The sequence below is a fragment of the Ovis canadensis genome, chromosome 13 (genome assembly GCF_042477335.2).
Source record: "Ovis canadensis isolate MfBH-ARS-UI-01 breed Bighorn chromosome 13, ARS-UI_OviCan_v2, whole genome shotgun sequence".
NCBI classification, from domain to species: domain Eukaryota; kingdom Metazoa; phylum Chordata; class Mammalia; order Artiodactyla; family Bovidae; genus Ovis; species Ovis canadensis.
In genome coordinates this window covers 44788284-44810993 of record NC_091257.1, presented here as the reverse complement: position 1 = coordinate 44810993, position 22710 = coordinate 44788284, and the positions used below count along the sequence as shown (strand labels likewise).

Below are 22710 nucleotides of genomic sequence, written 5' to 3'. Positions count from 1 at the left end.
GCTACAGTCCATGGGGTCGCAAAGAGTCGGACATGACTGAACAACTGAACTGAGTTGTGTTGGTTGTGAGTTATTTTTTCTTTGTTGCAATTTAATGATCATTTACACTGGCTGGAACTTTACCAATAGTAACTAGCCTTAAACTTTGACAGATTGGTGCAAGCTGGGTGGGAGTATATCCCCATTACCTACATTCCCTGCTACCCAGTTATTCCTTAAAGTATAGATTTTGATTAAAAATCTTTCCAAGGCTAGTGCAAAATGCAGCTTAGTTATGCTCATTTTATAAAACTTTTTCTATAGAAACATAATACAAGATTTGTTTAGAGATACTTTTCTGGTGGCCCAGTGGCTGAGACTGTTCTTCCAAAGCAGGGGGCCCAGGTTCAATCCCTGACCAAGAAACTAGATCCTGCATGTGCAACTAAAAATTCTAATGCCACAATTAAAGATCCCATGTGCAGTAACTAAGATCTAGCTCAGCCAAATAAATAAATAAATATATATTTTTATAAAAACCATATCATTAAAAAATAAGATTTGATTACAATAGAAAGTAAGACCATGATAAAATAACTAATTATAACAAGTCATGAGTTTTTGAAATTCTGAATTCATGGAAAACTTGAAATATTATTACTTTCAGATCTCAAAGTACTTTTACCTATATTTAACAAGCGTGACCCAAAGAGTCTAAATGACCTTTTATCAATAAATAGATTTTAAAACTTGATAATGACCATATTTTTTACATGAAGAGCTATAAACAATTGAGAGTATTTGAAAATTACTTTCAAGATAGTAAATAATTTCTTGGTGAAGTTACTATTAATTTACTTGGAAATTTCTTTCTGGGTAATGCAAAGCTAAATAGTCTACTTGCTGACTTAAATGTAAATTGGAAATTAGCAAATTATTTATTATATTTGTTACCATCAAAAGAATAGGCTGGGCAAACTTTTAAGTCTAATATCAATTTCAGATTCTTGTAACAAAGCTAATTTGAAGGGTATTTTTAATTGGAGTACTGATAGTTTTATCTTAAACTAGCTAATTTTTTAAACTTAGCTCTTTAACTGAGAAGTAGAGAGATGGTAGATCTGTAATAATGAAAAGGGAGGCAGAAATATGTTTGTATAGGCAAAATTAAATCATAGCATTATATCTTGTGGCTTCCCAGGTGGCTCAGTGGTAAAGCATCTGCCTGCAATACAGGAGACGCAGGTTGGATCCCTGGGTCTGGAAGATCCTCTGGAGGAGGAAATGGCAATGCACTCCAGTATTCTTGCCTGGGAAATCCCACGGACAGAGGAGCCCGATGGGCTAGTCCATAGGGTTGAAAAGAGTGGGATATAACTGAGCAACTGAGCACACACGTGCACATTAAATCTTCCCTACTGAGTGGACTAAGGTGAATTTCCTTACTATATGGTTCTGTGATTCCTTTATCACAGAAGGAATCAGACCATAGGAAGTGAGTGCCTCTTGAAACCTCTGCATCTGCAAGTCTTTTCTGAAAATGCTCCAGTCTCCACTGGATGAGCCACCAAAATGTCCCAACCGTGGACCTGTCAGAGGAAGAACTGTCTACTTTTTGAAGTTTCCTCCAGAGGATTTCCAAAGTTCCCCATCATTTTCCTCTCCAGACAGTCAGTTGATTTCCCTTCAGAAAAATCTCTTTCTCTTGTGTTCACATACAATTTTTTAGTCAGCTTCTCCTCCTGTTTAATATATAAATATCTCATTTTTATTCATTTCCCTCCTTCACTGACTCTAACTCTCACATGTTCTAAGGAAATTGGCTTATGAATTAGAAACCATCAGATTTCCTTTGAAACATTTTCTAGGCCACTCACTTTAAGGAATCAGTGCCACCAACTCTAAAACTTTTGAAATTCCCCAGATGTCCTCTGCAGAATCTCCATAAGGCTTACTCTCATTAAATCTATCAGAATTTAATGTAATTAACACAATCATTTTTTTTTCTATTTAAAAAAATTACTCCTGGAGTAACCTCCCCAGCTTTATTTTTTATTGCAAATACTTAGTTGTATGCATCAAAGCCATATTGTGGATGATCTAGGTTTTCCTGTGGGCTGGCCCAATTTCCAAAGAGAAAGGTATTTGAAGTGCCAAACTTCTAGCTGCAAATCTTCTGAAATATAACCTGCCTATAAATTGAATATGCATTCCAAATGCCACTGTGCTCACATAAGCCTCTAAGTCTGAATAGGCCTGACGGGATTCAGTTCTAACAGGAAGTATTACTGTCTGGTTATCCCATCAGTGACCTGAATGTCCACAGGGTTTGATGAACAAGACACTGACCATGTTGAAAAGCCACCACACTATTCATGTTCTCCTAAGACCTGTGATTGCCTCAGGAGACACTGCACACAACACCTCATTTGTTGCCCAAATACAGACCATCAACAACTAAGTTAGGGCTGGGGGAGATGGAGGATACAAGCAGAAGTCAGTGAAGTTTTTATAAAGTATCAGTACTTGCTTTATATTAGACTTCGTGGGGATTCACTCAGTCTTCTCTGTGACCCTGTTCAAACATGTGAGTACAGGGGTGGATGGATGCCCCAGGGAGATGATGCAGTTCAGGAAAAGCTTGAGCAAGGTGCACAACCCCTGGTGATGCACAGCTCAAGCAAGCGTGAAGTGTGGCACTTGGGGGGGTCACTGTCACCCCTGCTCTTACTCCTGCCTCCCAATGAAAAGGTTGTAGTCTTTGGTTTTCTGTTCCTCCCATGATGGCGCCACTTTATTTATCGGTCTTCTCTAATCCCAGGGGCAGAAGCAGGTTCTGCCTGCTTCGGGCAGAAGCATCCGTAAAGGTCTGTCTCCAGGCTTCATGGTCCAGGGCAGGGACACAGGATTTGAATGTGGTGATTTCCCCATATTCTGCCATTTAAAGCATTTTGAAACAAACTGTCTGCAACACTCAGACCAATCCATTAAATCTAATTTGTTCCAGATCCTTCTTGGAATAGAATTTTGGAGTTGGATAAAGTATTTTTAAAATATTCTAAAGGCAGTAAAGTAATGATTTCAAACTACCAAATTTCTTATTTTGGTGGACTCTCTCCTGGGGTCAGTAAGGTCCTTCAGATAGGCTACAATCTCTCAATACAATGAAGCTAAGTAAGCAAACAGGGTTAAGGAACCAAAGCTGCACAAAGAGACAAGGCCTATTTTTTTTTTTTTTTAATTGGCAAGATTTCATCAGCAACAGCCAAGTATGAGATGCTGGGAGACAGGGCTACAGATTGTAAGAGTATAGCCCGAGGAGGGAGACACACAAGGTGGTCAGATGCAACCTGTGTTAAGATCTATTGAATCTTCTGGGGCTAAGTTCAGGAGAGGGAAATCCTGAGGTGAAAGTAATCTGACAGGGACTAGGCTAGGATAACCGACAGCAAGAGAAAAAGCCAAGGTGTAAAGAACTGTCCTCGGAGCTCTGGAAACCAGAAAGTTACAACTGAGAACTGATCTCTTGAACAAGACTGTTCCCACAGGAAGTCCAAATTACAACCAGATAGCGCAGACATGGAAAGCAGAAACAGAGAAACTGTTCGTCAGGGAGTATAGCCCGGCAAATTGTTCTTTTTTAAATCAGCGGGCCGCAGACAGTGGCTTGGCAAACTTGCATTGGTTTGTCTTATCCTTAAGAGAATTTTCTTCCTCATCACTGCCTCCGTTTACAGTACTTACTGCAGCTTGTTGATCAGAATGCGGGATACTTGTTACTTCCCAGGTCAGCAGCTCTCAGACCAAATTCTCTCTCCCTTTCTCCTTCCTCCTCCTTTTTTTCTTTCTTTCCTCCTCCCTCCCTCCTTTCTTTCTTTCTCTCTGTTTCTCTCACTCTCCTGTTCCCTCTGATACAGGAATTTCATCCACCTTTTACCTAAAACACTACCTGTAGAAGTCTTACTTACAACATTACCATTTTTCAGCCACCAAAGACAATATACTTTCTGGGGTCTGTTTCTCTTTGCCTTATCATCTCTTTAAGATGGTTTCCAAATTCTCATCTATATTTCAAAATTTTTAAAATACATGTCCAGCAGCTAAGCTTCAAAATCACCAAGAGAGTAAATTGCTTCTTTCAGCTCTGCTTTGCTGTACTGTTCAGGAGCTTAAAAGACAATTGTGGCTTTTATCCTCTCCCAGCAAATCCTGAACGTTTACATCTTAAAGAAAATGACATGGTGGACTGACCCCCTGGACTCATCTCTGTGTCGATTTAATTATAGACACAGAGTCACATGAGGAAAAGGCAACTGCCTTTTATGGATGAGAAATACCTGAAATCCAAAGACAAATGACAAACAGGCTGAAAAAATACTATGTGCTGTGTTTCTTTGGATTCACGGAGCTTTTATCTAATTTCACCCAACTCTTTTCTTCCAGAGATGCATTTCCAACTATATTGCATGTTCCAGCCACACAGTATCCCTTTAATCCATAAATTTAAACCTATACCAGAGTGAAGAGTTTGTGATGATTTATGAAAATAGAAAACTCCTGTTGGGGTCAGAATCTGACTAACAGCTGGGGAGAGAACCCTATTTACTAACAATTGTTTCCTTTATTACAGAAAGAAGTGATTTTCATGTTTGTTCTGGAGAAATATGTTAGTGTTTACCACTAGCTTCCCATAGCACATAGCAAACATTACCCTGAACTTGAAAGTCTGCGTAACCTGGGTGCTAAGAGGCCAGCCTCCCTCAGCCCGAAGGATTTCAGCTTAAGGAAAAACTTGACCTGTAGATTTGTGATCCATGGTGAAACAGGCTAAAAAAGTTCATCTGGAAAATAGCCTTTAACTGTAGTTTACATTTCTTGGATAACTTCTACCTTGTTTTGGGGGTTGTATTTTTGTTTTGTCTTCTGAAATAATTTCTGGAATGCCATTTGAGGAAACTGGGTTGCGAGCCATTGGACTTTGATGATGGTACTTGAGAGCAGTGTTGCTCTATTTGTAAAACACTGTCACTAAGAGGAAGAAATACATTTCATCAACCCCTGTGGTGTGATACGTTCATTCCGTATCTCAGAGCAAGTCCTGGGTTTTATGGAGAAACCACGTAGAAATGTTTGTGAGTAATGGTACACCAGGGAGCACCACAATAGGAGGTGTCCTAACTGTTTCTGAACACAAGCTGCATCCAGTATAAACACAGAGGAAGTTGAAGGGTTTTCTTCTCTTTGGGCTGTTGTTTTGCTGCAGCTGTTATACTACAACTACCGCTGCTGCTACTACCACTAACGAGAATAGCAGACTGAAAGTGTTAGTTGCTCAGTTGTGTCCAACTCTGCGACCCCATGGACTGTAGCCCACCAGGCTCCTCTAGTCCATGGAATTCTCCAGGCAAGGAGAATTCCCACTGAAGTGGGTTGCCATTCCCTTCTCTAGGGTATCTTTCCCGACCCACGGATCAAACCCAGGTCTCCTGCATTGCAGACAGATTCTTTATTGTCTGAGCCACCAGGGAAGCCCAAAAGTAGGCAATACCTTGAGAATTTAAAAAAAAAAAATTCACTAGTTCTTCTCAGCATCTCTGCTCTATCGTTTGGTTGCCCTACAGGGTTAACATACCTTCCAATGACCTATAAAAAGAAGAAATTGCACATGCTAAATCTCAAAAACTACACACATAGCACACACCACACATACACACACAAACACCTGAGCATATGATGGAAAACATATAAGGGAATCTTAAAGATTCCCACAATTCTGAATTTTCTTTTAATCTTACACGGTAAAGCAGCGGTCCCCAACCTTTTTGGCAACAGGGTCCAGTTTAGTGGAAGATAATTCTTCCACAGACTAGGGTATGAGCTGATGATTTGGGGATAATTCAAGCATATTACATTTATTGTGGACTCTATTTCTATTATTATTACACCAGTTCCACCTCAGACCATCAGGCATTAGATCCCGGAATCTGGAGAACCCTGCAAAGACTTCTCTACCAGATTCTCCATCACTGAGTTTCCCTGAGCTAATGCATCACCCACCTGCCATTGTCCTGAAATATTGCAAAGTCCATATGGCTGACCCTCACGCTCACTCCCATGCATCCCATTAGCCCAGTACTTTGAACATCTCCTCTACATCCTTACCTCTGAAATATCCAGTTCAGCATCCAAGACTCTAATAAATCAGTCTCCTATTTTTCTATTTTTCTCACTTCCTTCCTCCACTAGTCCTTTTCTTCCTTGATACAAAAACTTCCTCTGAGTCAGTTAACCCACCCCACTCTCAAGACTGCCTTTGGCCATACTTTCTTTCCTATCAAGCCTGGAATCTGTGAGTTGGTTACAACATCCTTTTATGAGCTCCCTTATATCACCTCCCTTGTCCTCTGTGCTTTCCAAGTCCCTGGCCTGACCATCTCCCTCCTGCTGGATCCCAGAGTCTGGCTTCTCGACCACTTGGCCTGTGGACATGTTACAGATGGATGATGCCTGGTGCTCACTGGGAAGAGGCATCTGCAGAGTCTCCTCGGCCAGCTGATGGCCTCTCCCTCTCATTCTCCTCATCGGCTTCTCCAAACCTTCACGACATTCCCTGTACCTCCTATCCCATCTCTCAAGCATCACTACCATTAGCCAGTGACCTTAAAGCAAAACAGTCTTCAAATGACCTATTTCCCATCCCCACCAGCTTCTAATCATCTCTCCCTCATCCTTAGCTCCTCTCCAGCACTTCCAGAGGAGAGTCCTTCTCCCAATTCTGAGTTTAACTTTGCTGTCTAAAGTATTCCCCGTTTCCAGTATCTGCAACCTCTTACTCTTTACTTATTCCTTCCTCAAAGCAAGTTAAAGTTACTTAAATTTCCTGTCTTCAAAACAAACTACAAGCAGTAACTTGCCTCTGTATCCTCTTCCAAGAATGGATTGTCTTTCCCTCCATTTGTTAGCCAAGCTGTATTGCTATCCCTACTTCCTCATTTCTCTTTTACTCTTATTATAATCTTCTTGGTTTTCATATTGAGAGATACTAAATTTCCATCAAAGGAATGTGTCAGGCAAGATGCAAAAACATGAAGAAGAAAATATTTGATTTCTAGTAATGTCGTTGCCCATTTACTGTTCTATATTCTATTTATCTGTTAGTTTATGTTTTTGTTTCACCCATAAACATTTTGTTGTATATTGCCAATAATTAAGGACACTCTTTAGAAATCCATAATACCATTGTCATACCTAAAAAGTAATTAGCAAAACTTCTTTAATATCATTTAAACTCCACCACTGGTGGCAACAATTAGACGGCTATTCTAAATAGTCCTATGTTTGATACACAATGTAAGTAAGCATTCATTTTTTAAAATCTTATATGCGATTTTGTAATCTGCATATAAGATCACGGTATCTTGATCTTGTAGATCATAAGATCATGTATCTTTCTAAATTATTGTGTAGCTCTCCCTCATTTTAAAAAGCTGTCAATAATCTTTTCTATAATGGTCATAACTTTTTTCACCAGTATCCTCTGCTGCTGCTAAGTCGCTTCAGTCATGTCTGACTCTGTGCGACCCCATAGACGGCAGCCCACCAGGCTCCCCCGTCCCTGGTATTCTCCAGGCAAGAACACTGGAGTGGGTTGCCATTTCCTTCTCCAAGGCATGAAAGTGAAAAGTGAAAGTGAAGTCACTCAGTCGTGTCCGACTCTTCGTGACCCCATGGACTGCAGCCTACCAGGCTCCTCCATCCACGGGATTTTCCAGGCAAGAGGACTGGAGTGGGGTGCCATTGCCTTCTCCCCTATATGCCCATGAAGTTTTGCTACTATCTTTTGTCTCCTTACAAGCAGCTACTAAGAATATTCATGTTTTATTTTGTTTTGTTGCCTTCACATTTGGGGGGCGGGGGATGAAGATGTATCTCATCTCTTCACCATTAGGCATTAGTTCATATGAGAAGAAGACTGAGATTTAATTTCATACTTCTTGAAATAATTATCCATTTCTCTAAATCCATTCATTCTTTAGTTTGGTGATTCAGTTTCCATCTCTTCCAATCTTCTGCTCAGGAGAGGACCTCCATAACTTGTTGGTATTGTTCTTTAGTTGAGACTTAATTGACATGTAACATTTTATTGGATTCAGATGTACAATGTAGTCAATATCTAGATATATTGCAAAATGATCACAATGTCTAGTTAACATCCATCACTTTACATTGTTACAAATTTCTTTTTCCTTGGAATGAGAACTTTTAGATCCACTCTCTTCAGTTCAGTTCAGTTCAGTTCAGTTCAGTCGCTCAGTCATGTCCGACTCTTTGCGACCCCATGAATTGCAGCACACCACGCCTCCCTGTCCATCACCATCTCCCAGAGTTCACTCAGACTCATGTCCATCCAGTCCGTGATGCCATCCAGCCATCCCATCCTTGGTCATCCCCTTCTCCTACTGCCCCCAATCCCTCCCAGCATCAGTCTTTTCCAATGAGTCAACTCTTCGCATGAGGTGGCCAAAGTACTGGACTTTCAGCTTCAGCATCATTCCCTCCAAAGAAATCCCAGGTTTGATCTCCTTCAGAATGGACCGGTTGGATCTCCTTGCAGTCCAAGGGACTCTCAAGAGTCTTCTCCAACACCACAGTTCAAAAGCATCAATTCTTTGGCGCTCAGCCTTCTTCACAGTCCAACTCTCACATCCATACATGACCACAAGAAAAACCATAGCCTTGACTAGACAGACCTTAGTCGGCAAAGTAATGTCTCTGCTTTTGAATATGCTGTCTAGGTTGGTCATAACTTTCCTCCCACGGAGTAAGCGTCTTTTAATTTCATGGCTGCAGTCACCATCTGCAGTGATTTTAGAGCCCCCCAAAATAAAGTCTGACACTGTTTTCACTGTTTCCCTGTCTATTTCCCATGAAGTGACAGGACCGGATGCCATGATCTTCATTTTCTGAATGTTGAGCTTTAAGCCAACTTTTTCACTCTCCTCTTTCACTTTCATCAAGAGGCTTTTTAGCTCCTCTTCACTTTCTGCCATAAGGGTGGTGTCATCTGCATATCTGAGGTTATTGATATTTCTCCCGGCAATCTTGATTCCAGCTTGTGTTTCTTCCAGTCCAGCGTTTCTCATGATGTACTCTGCATATAAGTTAAATAAGCAGGGTGACAATATACAGCCTTGATATACACCTTTTCCTATTTGGAACCAGTCTGTTGTTCCATGTCCAGTTCTAACTGTTGCTTCCTGACCTGCATACAGATTTCTCAAGAGGCAAGTTAGGTGGTCCGGTATTCCCATCTCTTTCAGAATTTTCCACAGTTAGCAAGTTTCAAATATACAATACAGTATTATTACCTGTAGTCACCATCTATAATCCCCAGAACTTACTTATTTTATAACTGAAATTTGTACCCACCAATTTGCAACCACCAATCTAGTCTCTGTATGCTGCTGCTGCTGCTACTAAGTTGCTTCAGCTGTGTCCGACTATGTGCAACCCCATAGACGGCAGCCCACAGACTCCTCCATCCCTGGGATTCTCCAGGCAAAAATACTGGAGTAGGTTGCCATTTCCTTCTCCAATTCTCTGTATAGATATGTTTGTTTCATAGATTTGGGGGGGGGGGGGGGCGGTTGTTTGTTAGTTTAAGATTTCACATGTATGTAAGATCATAAGGTCTATCTCTGATTTATTTCAGTTAGCATAATGCCCTCAAGGTCCATCCATTTTGTCACAAATGGCAGAGTTTCCTCCTTTTTTATGAGTGAATAATACTGCATTGTATATCATTGTATATGTATACCACACTCTCTTTGTCCATTCATCTGTGGACACAGAGGTTACTTCCAGGTTTGGCTATTGGATGTAATGCTGCAGTGAACATGAATGCAAATAGCTTTTCTAGTTAGCATTTTTGTTTTCTTCAGGTAACTAACCAGAAGTGGAGTTGCTGGATCATATTGCATAATTTCTTAGGTGACAGATTCAATGAATCCTTTTAGTCCTAACCTTTCTTTATTCCTCTGCAGGCTTTACATTCTTAGTCACATACTTTTATTTGTTTTTCTGTTTTGCTACACTTTTTCAGTCAAGAAAGTCCCTGAGACCAACCGAGAATTAAGGGGGGGCGGTGATTAGAGTCCACCTCTCCTTGGGAGGAATAGCAAAGAAGGAATTGTCACTTATTTTGGCAACTTTCTTTTACTTAGGTTTCTATAGAATCACACTTCTCCTGGGTTGTCTCCTACATCTGATATCCGCCCCCGACCCTGACTTTTCCTTGCCAGTCTCCTTCCTCTCTGTTTTTTCGTTATTGTTTGGTTGGTTGGTTGGTTGGTCTGGAGTTTTGGTTTCTTTTTTTATGTTTGCTGAGATGTATTCTTCTATGCTCTTCATCTGACATTTTCCTCATGGGGCAACTCAGATCAGTTGGCAGGCAATGACTGTGCAGCTTGACAGGTGCTGATGGAGAACAGAGCCATCACCTGGAACATCAAACAGCCTCAGGGAATCAGCCTGCTGCAGGGCAGGAGTGGGACATGGTTCTACTTGCTGGGGAGCAGGATGCTCTGGGCCCTTGGTGAAAAAGGACACTGGAGCACAGGTGGAGGTCAGCACACACATGGCTGAGCAGTCTTACTAAGAAGCCTGGACTCTATCTTTCTGTTTATCCAGATTTTTCGAGGTTCTTAGGCTGTACTGAGCACTATCATTTCAGCTGCAGTGTAGCTTGTTTTCTTCCCACAGAGATGAGCATACTAGGATTGCTTCTGTGACTACAAAAAGAGACCAGGCAGAAAAAGATGTGCTTGTGGGGAGGGGTAGCAGGAAGCCAAAAATTCAGGCTTTATACTCAGTCAGTCTAAAATAAAATATTTTAATGGGATAGTATTTGTGATTTATTGGGATTCTCAAAATGTTCATTTGGCGAGCAGATATGACTGGCATGGAGCCTGAGATAACATCGTAAGTTCTGGACCACTTGCCAAACAAACTCAGGGCTGAAAACAAGCTCCATTACAACACAGTGTACACATGGGGTGTTAGAGAAGAGTCATTTTCATTAGAATATGGTTCATCAGAGGGGGAAGAAGGGTAGGAAGAACTGGAAGATTGGGATTGACATATAGACACTATTGATCATGCACATGCTCAGTTGCTAAGTCCAGTCCACCTCTTTGTGACCCAATGGACTGTATCTCAGACAGGCTCCTCTGTCTATGGAATTTCCCAGACAAGAATACTGGAGTGGTTTTCCATTTCCTTCTCCAGGGGATCTTCCCAACCCAGGGATCGAACCTGCATCTCCTGCTTGGTGGGTGGATTCTTTACCACTGAGCCACCTGGGAAGCCCATACACTATTGATAATATGTGAGAAGGGAATGGCAACCCACTCCAGCATTCTTGCCTGGAGAGTCCCATGGACAGAAGAGCCTGCTGGGCTTCAGCCGTGGGGTTGCACAGAGTTGGACATGACTGAGCAACTAACACATAAAATAGATAACTAATGAGAACCTACTGTATAGCATAGGGAACTCTACTCAATGGTCAGTGGTGACCTAAATGGGAATGAAATCTTAAAAAGGGCTGTGTGTGTATATGTATATATATGTACACATACATACGTACATATAGTTCATTCACTTTGCTGTGCAGTAGAAATTAATACAACATTGTAAAGCAACTATACTCCAAGAAAAATTAATTTCAAAAAACAGAATATGGTTTTCTCCTGAGGGAGCACTTCTTACAGTTACAGGGTGTGGGGCTCAGACATGCCCAAGTCAGTCCTTGACCACATCCAGCTGTTTTCCCACCATCAGCACCTCTCTTTTCTGCCACCTCAGAATCCATCTCACCATACAGAATGCTCCTCAGTTCCCTGACAGACAGCAAGAGGAAAGTAGTGAGAAACTGCTGGCTCACACTTAGAAAGTCACTTCCACATTCTCTCTGTCCTTACAGGGAAATAACTCCCACTTAAAATTTTATCCTTGCAAGACAAACGTTCCAGCAGTGCATTCCCTGGGATTTAGGAATTCCTATTACTGGACAATGTTGAGGCTCGTTTCTCGCCAGTGTAGTTCATCTTTTGTTTGTTTTGTTTTGGCTGCCACGTGGCACATGGGATCTTAGTTCCCTGACCAGGGATCGAACCTTCACTCCCTGCAGTGGATGCACAGAGTCTTAACCACTGGACCGCCAGGGAAAGAAAGAGTAGTTGCTAAGTCGTGTCCGACTCTTTGCGGCCCCATGGACTGTAGCCTGCCAGGCCCCTCCGTCCATGGGATGTTCCAGGCAAGAGTACTGGAGTGAGTTGCTATTTCCTGGACTACCAGGGAAGCCCAGTGTAGTTCATCTTGCTGATGGGGATGCTGCTGATTAATGAGAATGTGTCTGAATTCTTAGGTGAATCATAGTCAATAAAAGAAATCGCCTGGTGCTCAAGGCTAATGAAAAAGGTAACAAGTGTTTAACAAGTATTCTTGTACCTGGTGTAATGTCTCTGGCTCTCTGTGCAGCCGGCTGCCCCCCGGGAGGACACCCCTGAGCTGAGTGCATTTTTGCGAAACTCCACCATCCCTCATCTGGTCAGGAGGAGAGACGTGCCTCAATTGGAGCCTCACAGACAGAGCCCCGCAAAGATCCTGGTGAGTTGTCTCAGAGCGTGGAAATCTGAGAGAGGAGGTTGGACCAGACAGAATTCCCAAAGGCAGGAGGTTTCAATTTTCAACTTTAAGTACCATTTTCCAGTCACCCCCCAAACTCAGACATGACCAATTTTTTTTGCAGTATGTATTTCAGATGCAAAAGAGACTTTTTTTTTTTTTTGGAATATAATTTTTTCACTCTTCTGAACCTGCCCTGGAGGCTACATGGGAGAATTAATAATGGAGACATAAAACATGACCTTTCATACCTTTCAAGAAGACAAAGATTCAGTCGTCATCTGGTCCCCAGATACTGAGCTGGTGAGAGTTGGAGTGAGCCTGGAGAAACACTGCCCATGCAGTGGGTCTTGAAGTGTTTCACCCCATCCCTGGATCTCATAGTCCTCTGCTCCACTGGAGGAGTCAAGAATGGTGTTTGCAAATGTTCTGGGCCCAAAGCACTGGGGTCTGCGGTGGATCTATCCTGAGCTTAGTCAGCTCTTTGTAAAATTGTGGATGGCATTCATGACACAGCACTTTCTTTAAAAAAAAAATTATTTATTTTTGGCTGCCCTGAGTCTTTGCTGCTGCTTGGGCTTTCTCTATTTGCGGCAAATAGGGGCTACTCATGGTTGTGGTACATGAGCTTCTCATAGCTGTGACTTCTCTTGTTGCAGCACATGGACCTAGGTGCTTTGCAGCATATGGAATCTTCCTGGACCAGGGGTCAAACCAGTGTCCCCTGCACTGGCAGGCAGATTCTTACCACTGTACTACCGGGAATTCCGTGCTCAGCATTTTCAATTCAGTTGCCCACTCAGCCTACTGTGAATATTAATGCCATTAGCTGTATGCTTGCGTGCGTGCATGCTTCAGTTGTGTCGGACTCTTTTTGACCCCATGGACTGTAGCCCACTAAGCTGCTCTGTCTGTGGGATTCTCCAGGCAAGAATGCTGAAGTGGGTTGCCGTGCCCTCCTCCAGGGGATCTTCCCGACGCAGGGACTGCACCAGTGTTTCTTACATCTCCTGCATTGGCAGGCGAGTTCTTTACGACTAGTGCCACCTGGGAAGCCCAGCTGTATGCTTTAAAAGGATTAAAATATTGTTTTGTTTTATTTGATACATGTGTTTTAAAATTTTTATTTTTAATTTTAAAAAATTTTTTGCCTATGCCATACAGCATGTGGGATCTTAGTTCACAAATGAGAGACTGAACCCATGCCCTCTGCAATAGAAGTAGAATCTTAACCACTAGACCACCAGGGACCTAAATGTATGTGTTTTTAAAAATATATGCCAGGCCTGACAGATAATGAGGGTGCTGCCCCAAGAATCTTTGATCACTGCAACAAATGATGATAAAATCTACATAATCTAACACTTCAGAAGTTGAGACACATAGGGATGGGTAGGGCAAAAAGTAACCAAATATATAGAAAAATAACAGTATAAAACAGAATTTTTCAAGTCAGGGTAACAGACTGAACACTTGTATTTGCCTAATTTTCTCCCCTAGGTCCCACTGAAAAGACAATAAACATTTAATTAGTTAAAATGTATGTCTTGGACATACTTTCATATTCACTTATTTTATCCCAACCACATAAAAGGTTTCAAACATGAAACCCTTTTTGTTTCATGTCCATTGACACAAAAGTGCAAGGAGTGAGTCTGATGTAATCAGTTAAATGAAGAGAGGAACATTTATTATAAAAGAAGTACCTGCAATTACAGGGCAAAAAACTATAGCAGTTGGCAGATACGACTCAAGTTTCTGTAAATCTTTATGGCACTGTGATGTTTTTCAAAATATAACAGTAGGGAATCTATATGCTATTCAGTTTAGGATAAAATAATGGAATTAGTATGGTATGATTATTTTCAAAAAGCTTCCAGGAAGAATGAAAGAACAGAAAACAGTGATTTTAAGTTACGAGGGTATAACACACAGCATGGTAACTACAATTAACAATACCACATTGCATATTTGAAAGTTGCTAAGAGTGTAGATCTTAAAAGCTCTCATCACAAGAAAAAAAAAATTGTAACTATGCGTGGTGATGGATGTTAACTAGACTGACTGTGGTGCTCATTTCACAATACATACAAATATCAAATCAAGACATTGTATACCTGAAAGTAATAATGGTATATATCAATTGCGTTAGTTGCTCAGTCATGTCCCATTCTTTGTGACCCCATGCACTGTAGCCCACCAGGTTCCTCTGTCCATGGAATTCTCCAGGCAAGAATACTAGAGTGGGTAGCCATTCCTTTCTCCAAGGTATCTTCCTGACCCAGGGATCAAGCCCAGGTCTCCTACATTGCAGGCAGATTCTTTACTCTCTGAGCCACCAGGGAAGCCCAACTATATATATTAATTATAACTCAATTTAAAATTTAATAAATAATTCCTCTTTAAAGAAAGAAAACAAGGATTGATAGCTGTAGAATTCTCATATTCAGTAGCAGTAAGAAAGCCCTCTGGCAAACCAATGTCCCAAACTATGAGGATCAACAATTTAGAAAATTGAGATTTGAATATATTTTACATTTTCCACTTTAGCATATTTTTCACAAGTACACCAAGGCAACAGAGATAAACTAAAATTCATTTGAAAATCATATGCATTTCTGTTGGGTCAGATTTTGACCAATCTCAGTAAAGAGCCTTTACCCAATCTCAGTAAAGTCAAAATCTGTAGGGTCAGATTTTTCCCTCCTATTTTTTCTCATTAAAGATTTTTATTTCAAGACAGTTTTTAACTTCTGAACATCATAGAAAATTATTACTTACAGATGAGAGCAAGATAATCTTTGATTTCCATATCTGAAACTCGTGTTTTATTCCCTTTCTCTCTTATTGGTTCAACAATTGCAAATCATCCACCTCCCCATGTCCTCAAGTCAAAGCAGTTCTGGATAGGGAGTGATTATGCAAAGTTTATTCTGAAATCAAAAGCTAAATAAGACCTCCTACAGTTTTTGTTTAGTTAAAAACAACTTACTGAATCCCATTTCTGATTAGGAATTTGAAAGTGCAGAATGCCAGCATCCTGTATTGGGATCATAATTTCCAATTTGCATAGGAAAAAATTTGTATCTGTTAACGCAGAGCTATAATATCTCCTCTGCCTGAGAACATCCTAGCCTTTCTCATCTTGGCCCCCGCTGGTTTTGTGTAATAGTTATCATCGCATCTGCCTAAGCTCTATTCTCCCTTTTGTAACTCAGCTTACAGAAACCTTATCTTTCTAACCCTCCTCAAGTGTGATACTCTTGATCACTTCTTGAAATCATCGTATCCCTTGCCATCCCCAAAACATTCTCTCCTGGTTCTCTTCCTACTTTTTGGACTGCCCCTTCTTAGCCTTTTGCACAGACTTTTCTTCCCATCCCCAGATGTTCCTTTACCTCAGGATTCCATCCTCAGCCCCTCCTCTTCTCTCCCATTGAGTCTGCTCTTTCAGAGAAATTCTTGCCTGACCCTAAGTCCAGTCATGCCTAAGTGCCTCCTGCCATCTCAGCCTCCAGCCTGCCTATACCCTAGACCAGGGATCCCCAACTCCAGGATCTAATGCCTGATGATCTGAGGTGGAGCTGATGTAATAATAATAGAAATAAAGTGCACAATAAATGCAATGTGCTTGAATCATCTGGAAACCGTCACTACCCACACACACCCTCATCCATGGAAAAGTTGTCTTCCATGAAACTGGTCCCAGGTACCAAAAAGGTTGGGGACCGCTGCTCTAAACTGTGTCATCTGTCTGGTTGTCTGATCAACACACCAGACCCAACATGTGCACAACTCTCTCAGTAAAGCCAGTTACCTATCCACTCTATCACCAAGCCCAAAGAGCTCTCCCATTTCTCTCTCTCCCTTGTGCCAATTTTAAGTTGGCTGCCATAGATCTATTCTACTTCCTAAACTTCTCTAAAATTCATCTTCTTCTCTCCATTCCCATTGTATCAGGGTCCCATCATCTCTTATTTGGCCTTTATCAACCTCCCTGCATCCCACCCTCCTCCTTCTATTCTTCCTCACCTACCACCTCTCTTCTGAAATACACACTTGATCAGACCCCTTGCTTAAAATGTTTCAGAGGCTTCCTCAGGACCTTCTGAATCAAATGGAAACTTCTTAGCACAAATAGGATGATTCTTTACCACCTTTCCTTACCTCCTTTCCATCTGCCCACCCCACTCCCAAACACCCTTCTCTCCACTCTTCTGAACATGCACACAACTTATACAGAAGAACCAATTCCCCATTCACTTTAATGTACAGCAGAAACTAACACAACATTGTAAGTCAACTATACTCCAATAAAAATTATTAAAAATAAATACCAGCTTAATGGCTGGAACTTGCAGAAGATTCTGCTTTATAACTAGAAAGTAATTTAGCCAGAAGAATGTTATGGAACAAATACTTGTCAATGGGTTAATATCACTGGGTCTCTGAGATAATACGGACTCATGGACCTTCCTCTGAAGCTGTTTCAGGATTTACTTAGTTCAGGGTCAGGGGCTGTGACTGTCTATAAGTAGTATCTTCCTGAGTTCTGAGAAAATGAAATGGAGCAGTTCAGTTGCTGTTGTGGAAAGATTGTTTTGAAGTCCTTAAAACAGAGCTTAAATTTCACATTGTATTTTATGATCCATTTTAGCTCTACAGTACCACCAATGTGGATATGTCTTGCCTACCAAACTGTGTTTTTTCTTAATCGTTTCAATGCATTTGTTCTTTATTTAAAGTACATGGATTAAGCAACGACTTCTGAGGAAACAGAATGTAAATAAACTGAGTCTAGTGTTGTTTCTCTACCGAGATTTAAAGATACCGATTCACCACCACTGCTGTTGTTTTTTGCAGAATTGTACAAACATTGAGTGCCTACAAATCTCCTGTGCAGTGGGACGACTAGGAGGAGGAGAAAGCGCCGTCCTGAAAGTCAGGTCACGGCTTTGGGCCAAGACATTTCTCCAGGTAAGAAGGCCCTGAAGCACTGACGTGCCACTCACAGGAAACCTCTTCTCAAAAGCTCAGAGAGAAGTGTTTTTTAAAAGGATTTTTAAATGTTTTAATTTTCAAATTTTTTCCATTAAATTTTTTATTTTTTAATTTTTAGATTAATTTTAAAATTTTTTTAAAAATTTACTTCTTTAATTTTTAAAAAATTTAAAATAAATTTCTGTGGAGGAATTGAGCCAAGGACAGCTGGTCATCTTTCCCACTACATGAAGTTGATACTTTTCCAGATTTATTAAGATCTTATTGACATGTGAACTATGTAAGCTTAAGGTATATAATATGATGATTTGATCCTATATATTGTGAAATGTTTATCACAGTAAGGTTAGCTAATACCTCTGTCCCCTCACATAATTACCTTGTGTGTGTGTATGTTGAGAACTTTTATGATCTAATCTCTCAACAGCTTTGGTCTGTTCTACAATGTTGTTGACTAGAATTTCTATGTTGCGCATTAGATCTCCAGGACTAATCCATGCACTAATTGCAAGTTTGTACCTTAAACATCATCTCTCCATTTCCCTGACCCACAGACCCTGATAACCATTGTTCTCTATTTCTATAAGTTTGGCTTTTTTTTAGATTCCACACATAAGTGGGATCATACCCTATTTTTTTTGTCTGACTTATCCCACTTAGCATAATGTTCTCAGGGTCCATCCTTGGTGTTGCAAAAGGCAAGATTTCTTTCTTTTTTATGGCTAAACGATACTCCATTGTGTGTGTGTGCATGTGTGGTATGTTGGGTGAAGATAGTTTATATCCTGAGTCCCTGAGTCCTTCAGATAGTGACTTAGATTTAAACAGATCTATTTAACTCACCACTGTCTAGTAGTTCCCTGGTAGATAGTAGTTAATGAAATGATGGCGAGTACAATTACATAATTCAAGCCATATGCCCAGAAAAATTAAAATATAGTCAACTTAGAAGGGGAAAGTCTTAAGTCCTAAGTCTTTCTTGTCCTAAGCCTTTCTTGTCTGGTGATACCACATCCTGGGCTTCAGCGAGACGAGCTTTTCAGTACAGTGTCAGGGACATAGATTTTCAGACTTCTCACTGCTTTGGCTTGTCTGGACCATAGCATCCCACACTTCTAGAGATGACTGATTGATTATGTGAATTTTAAAGGCTTAAAATCTCTTTTACACTAAGCAGATTAATTTTTTCCCTGTGGAAGTTATTTAAATGATACTGTGTTGTGACCTTGTTGTCTGGGGAAGATCTGCGGGGGGAGCGGGGGGTGGGGGGTGCGGGAGGCAGAGCTAAATTAAAACCCCTACCAAATCTATGCAATCTTGCCCCTATTTTAACTACTCAAAAATTCATTTGGCTCATTGTACCATAGAAAAATCCAGTGGTAAATCCTTTTGAATCTCGTTAAAAATACAGAATTTTGTAGGTCCAGATTCTTATGTTTTCTATGATTCAGAATATTTCTATAGTCTTACAAATCTTACATAACTTTTTCTATAATAAACAGGAAGAAAATTAAAGGTATTTTAAAAAATGTTTTTATGAAACCTTTAAAAAAAAAAAAAACCTAAGGCAGGATTATTCAAACTCAAACTCAGCACTATTAATATTCTGATTCAGATAATTCTTTGTTGTGAGGTGTAGTCCTGGGCAATGCAGGATGTTTATCAGCATCCCAGGCCCCTGCCCTCTACATTCCAGTAAAAACCTTCAGCCCAGTTGTGACAACAAAAAATGTCTCCAGACATTGCCAGTGTCCCCTGGGGGCAGAATCATCTCCAGCTTTGAACAAGTGACCTAAAGAAAAGACCAGTGTACTGTGTCTTTCTGCTGTTGTTGTTAAACCATTATTTATTCATTTACTCAACAAATATTTATGAAGTGCTGACTGCCAAATATGTGCCAAGCACTGCTTCAGGTACCACTGGGATGCGAACAATTTGCTCATTGCCATTCTGCCTTTTTGGCTGTTACTTTTTATCTAAGAGTTGGGAAACATGGGTGTTACTGAATTCCCAAGCCCACACAATGTGAATGATAACCGTCTATCCCTAGGATTACTTTGAGCATCACATCCTACTGAAATGAAGAAGCATAACTCTTTAATAAAGCAGGACTAAAATCATTCTGACCCTGTGGTCAAGAGGGGAATGACTATCCTAGATGACATGCATCAGTTCTGGGCATGACACACTATTCCAGTAGAAGACCTATGGAGTGAAAATTGCCTCTCTAAGGAAGACAAATACCATATGTCCCTTACATGTGGAATCTGAAATATGACACAAATGAACTTATGTACGAAACAGAAACAGACTCACAGACACAGAGAACATCCTGGTGGTTGCCAGCGGGGAGTAGGAGGTGGGGGAGGGATAGACTGGGAGTTTGGGGTTAGCAGATGCAAACTAGTATATATAGGATGGATAAACATCAAGGTCCTAGTGTGTAGCACAGGGAACTATATTCAATATCCTGTGACAAACCATAAAGGAAAAGAGTATGAAAAAAGAACATATGTAATATAACTGAATCACTTTGCTATACAGCAGAAATTAACACAAAATTGTAAGTCAACTATACTTCAAAAAAATAAATCTTTGAAAGAAATTTAAGGACTTCCCTGATGGTTCAGTGGTTATGAATGCACCTGCCCACACAGTGGACATGGGTTTGATCCCTGGTCCTGGAAGATCCCACATGCTGTAGGGCCACTAAGCCTATGCACCACAACTACTGAACCCCAAATGCCCTAGGGTCTGTGCTGTACAACAAGGGAAGCCACTGAAGCCACTGCAACAAGAAGCCTAATACCGCAGAGAAAGAGGAGCCCTTGCTCACCACAACTGGAGAAAGCCCACAGACAGCAACGAAGAACCAGCGCAGCCAAAAATAAATGATAAAAAATTTGTATACAGAGTACTTCCACCATATATAGAAGTTAAAAAAGCAAAGAAAATTGCATCTTTATCTACCTGTTGAAGACCCAGTGGATGTGGAAGAAATCAATAGCAACTGAGGGATTTTCTAAACAATAACTATTTAGCCCAAGTAGAGTCAGACCAGAACAACCTTCAGGGACATTCTGAGGTTTTGCCAGATCAAAGTTAACACTTCCAAAGATCCTGGAGAGCCTGACACAAGTCACTTCATGTCTACTCACAGCTGGAGCCCAGACCTCTGTACTTCCACAGCTTTTGCTTATTCCAGTCTCAGAGGCTGATGGCCAAGAGGAGAGCATTACTGCAAACTGCCCCCTACCTGCTGGTCAAAGAACATACTAAGTCGTGGAAGTCTAACAGTCTTATCCCACCACCCAGGAGAAGGCAAACATTTTCTGCCCTCCTAACCCAGGGGTTCCCTCATACGGCTTTCCTCATAGCTCAGTCAGTTAAGAAATTGCCTGCAATGCAGGAGACCCGGGTTCGATTCCTGGGTTGGGAAGATCCCCTGGAAAAGGGCATGGCAACCCACTCCAGTATTCTTGCCTGGAGAATCCCATGGACAGAGGAACCTGGTGGGCTACAGTCCATGAGGTCGCAAGAGTCAGACACAACTTAGTGATTCAACCACCACCACCACCATGCTATTTAGTGCCACAGTTCCCTGGTGGTTCAGACGGTAAAGCATCTGACTACAATTCAAGAGACCTGGGTTCGATCCCTGGGTCAGGAAGTTCCCTGGAGAAGGAAAAAGCAACCCACACCAGTACTCTTGCCTAGAAAATCCCATGGACGGAGGAGCCTGGTGTCCATGGGATCGCAAAGAGTCGGACATGACTGAGCAACTTCACTTCACTTAACCCCAGGGAGAAAGTTGACAATTCTTAGCTGATATGATTTGCTGCATTATTTTTGGTTTGCCCAAGACTCCTGAGAGTCCCTTGGACTGCAAGGAGATCCAACCAGTCCATTCTGAAGGAGATCAGCCCTGGGATTTCTTTGGAGGGAATGATGTTGAAGCTGAAACTCCAGTACTATGGCCACCTCATGCGAAGAGTTGACTCATTGGAAAAGACTCTGATGCTGGGAAGGATTGGGGGCAGGAGGAGAAGAGGACGACAGAGGATGAGATGGCTGGATGGCATCACTGACTCGATGGACGTGAGTCTGAGTGAACTCCGGGAGTTGGTGATGGACAGGGAGGCCTGGCGTGCTGCGATTCATGGGGTCGCAAAGAGTCAGACACGACTGAGCGACTGAACTGAACTGAAACATGCATGTGCTTAGTCACTCAGTCATGTCCAGCTCTTTGTGACCCCATGGACTGTAGCCCACCAGGCTCCTCTGTCCATGGGGATTCTTCAGGCAAAAATACTGGAGTGGGTTGCCATTCCCTTCTTCCGGGGATCTTCTGAACCCAGGGATTGAACCCAGGTCTCCCGCATTACAGATTCTTTACCATCTGAGCCACCAGGGAAGCCCAAGAATAAACATGCATACTGGTCAGAAAAATTTTTTTCTTCAATTCTAAATGATGCCCTGTGCTGTGATTGTTACTTGAAAGAGCGACCTCTTTAAGAGCTTAAAGTTTGATCAGTAATTATTTAGGTTTTGTTGTCCCACATGGCTTTGTTTCTGGGAGATGTTGAGTATTTAAACAAAGCCTTTATAAAATGAATGTGTGGTTAAAGATAATTCTTGAGGAGGAATTAAGCAGCAGGGAAGGTGGGAGTGGGGGAAATTCTTGATGGTCCTGGCCACCCTCACTCTCCATTCAACTCAACTCAAAAGCCTCACTCCCCATTCTCTTTGTTCCCAACTCTGTATTTTTTTACTAGTACCATGGCCATAAGCCAATCATTGTGCACTAGTACATAACTGAGGCAGCTGGTGGGCTGCAAACCACAATTTAAATGATGTGGCAGGGAATTCCCTGATGGCCCAGTGGCTAAGACTCCTCACTCCTAACGCAGGAGGCCTGGATTCGATCCCCGGTCAAGGAATTAGATCACACATGATGCAGCTAAGAGTTCTCATGCCTAAGCAAAAAAAAAAAAAAGATCCCACATGCCACAGCTAAGACCCAGTGCAGCCAAATAAATATATAGA

General features: G+C 41.4%; 1 protein-coding gene across 2 annotated transcripts in view; it reads left to right on the top strand.

Annotated features, from left to right (window-relative positions):
* The window catches only part of ITGA8 (integrin subunit alpha 8), a 201004-nt gene that overhangs the window by 154241 nt on the left and 24053 nt on the right, over positions 1–22710 (top strand). For both annotated transcript variants that reach the window (XM_069547566.1, XM_069547567.1), the window contains exons 26-27: positions 12517–12645; positions 17527–17640. In XM_069547566.1, the coding sequence (XP_069403667.1) occupies positions 12517–12645; positions 17527–17640 (243 nt within the window). The remainder of the gene's footprint in view (positions 1–12516; positions 12646–17526; positions 17641–22710) is intronic.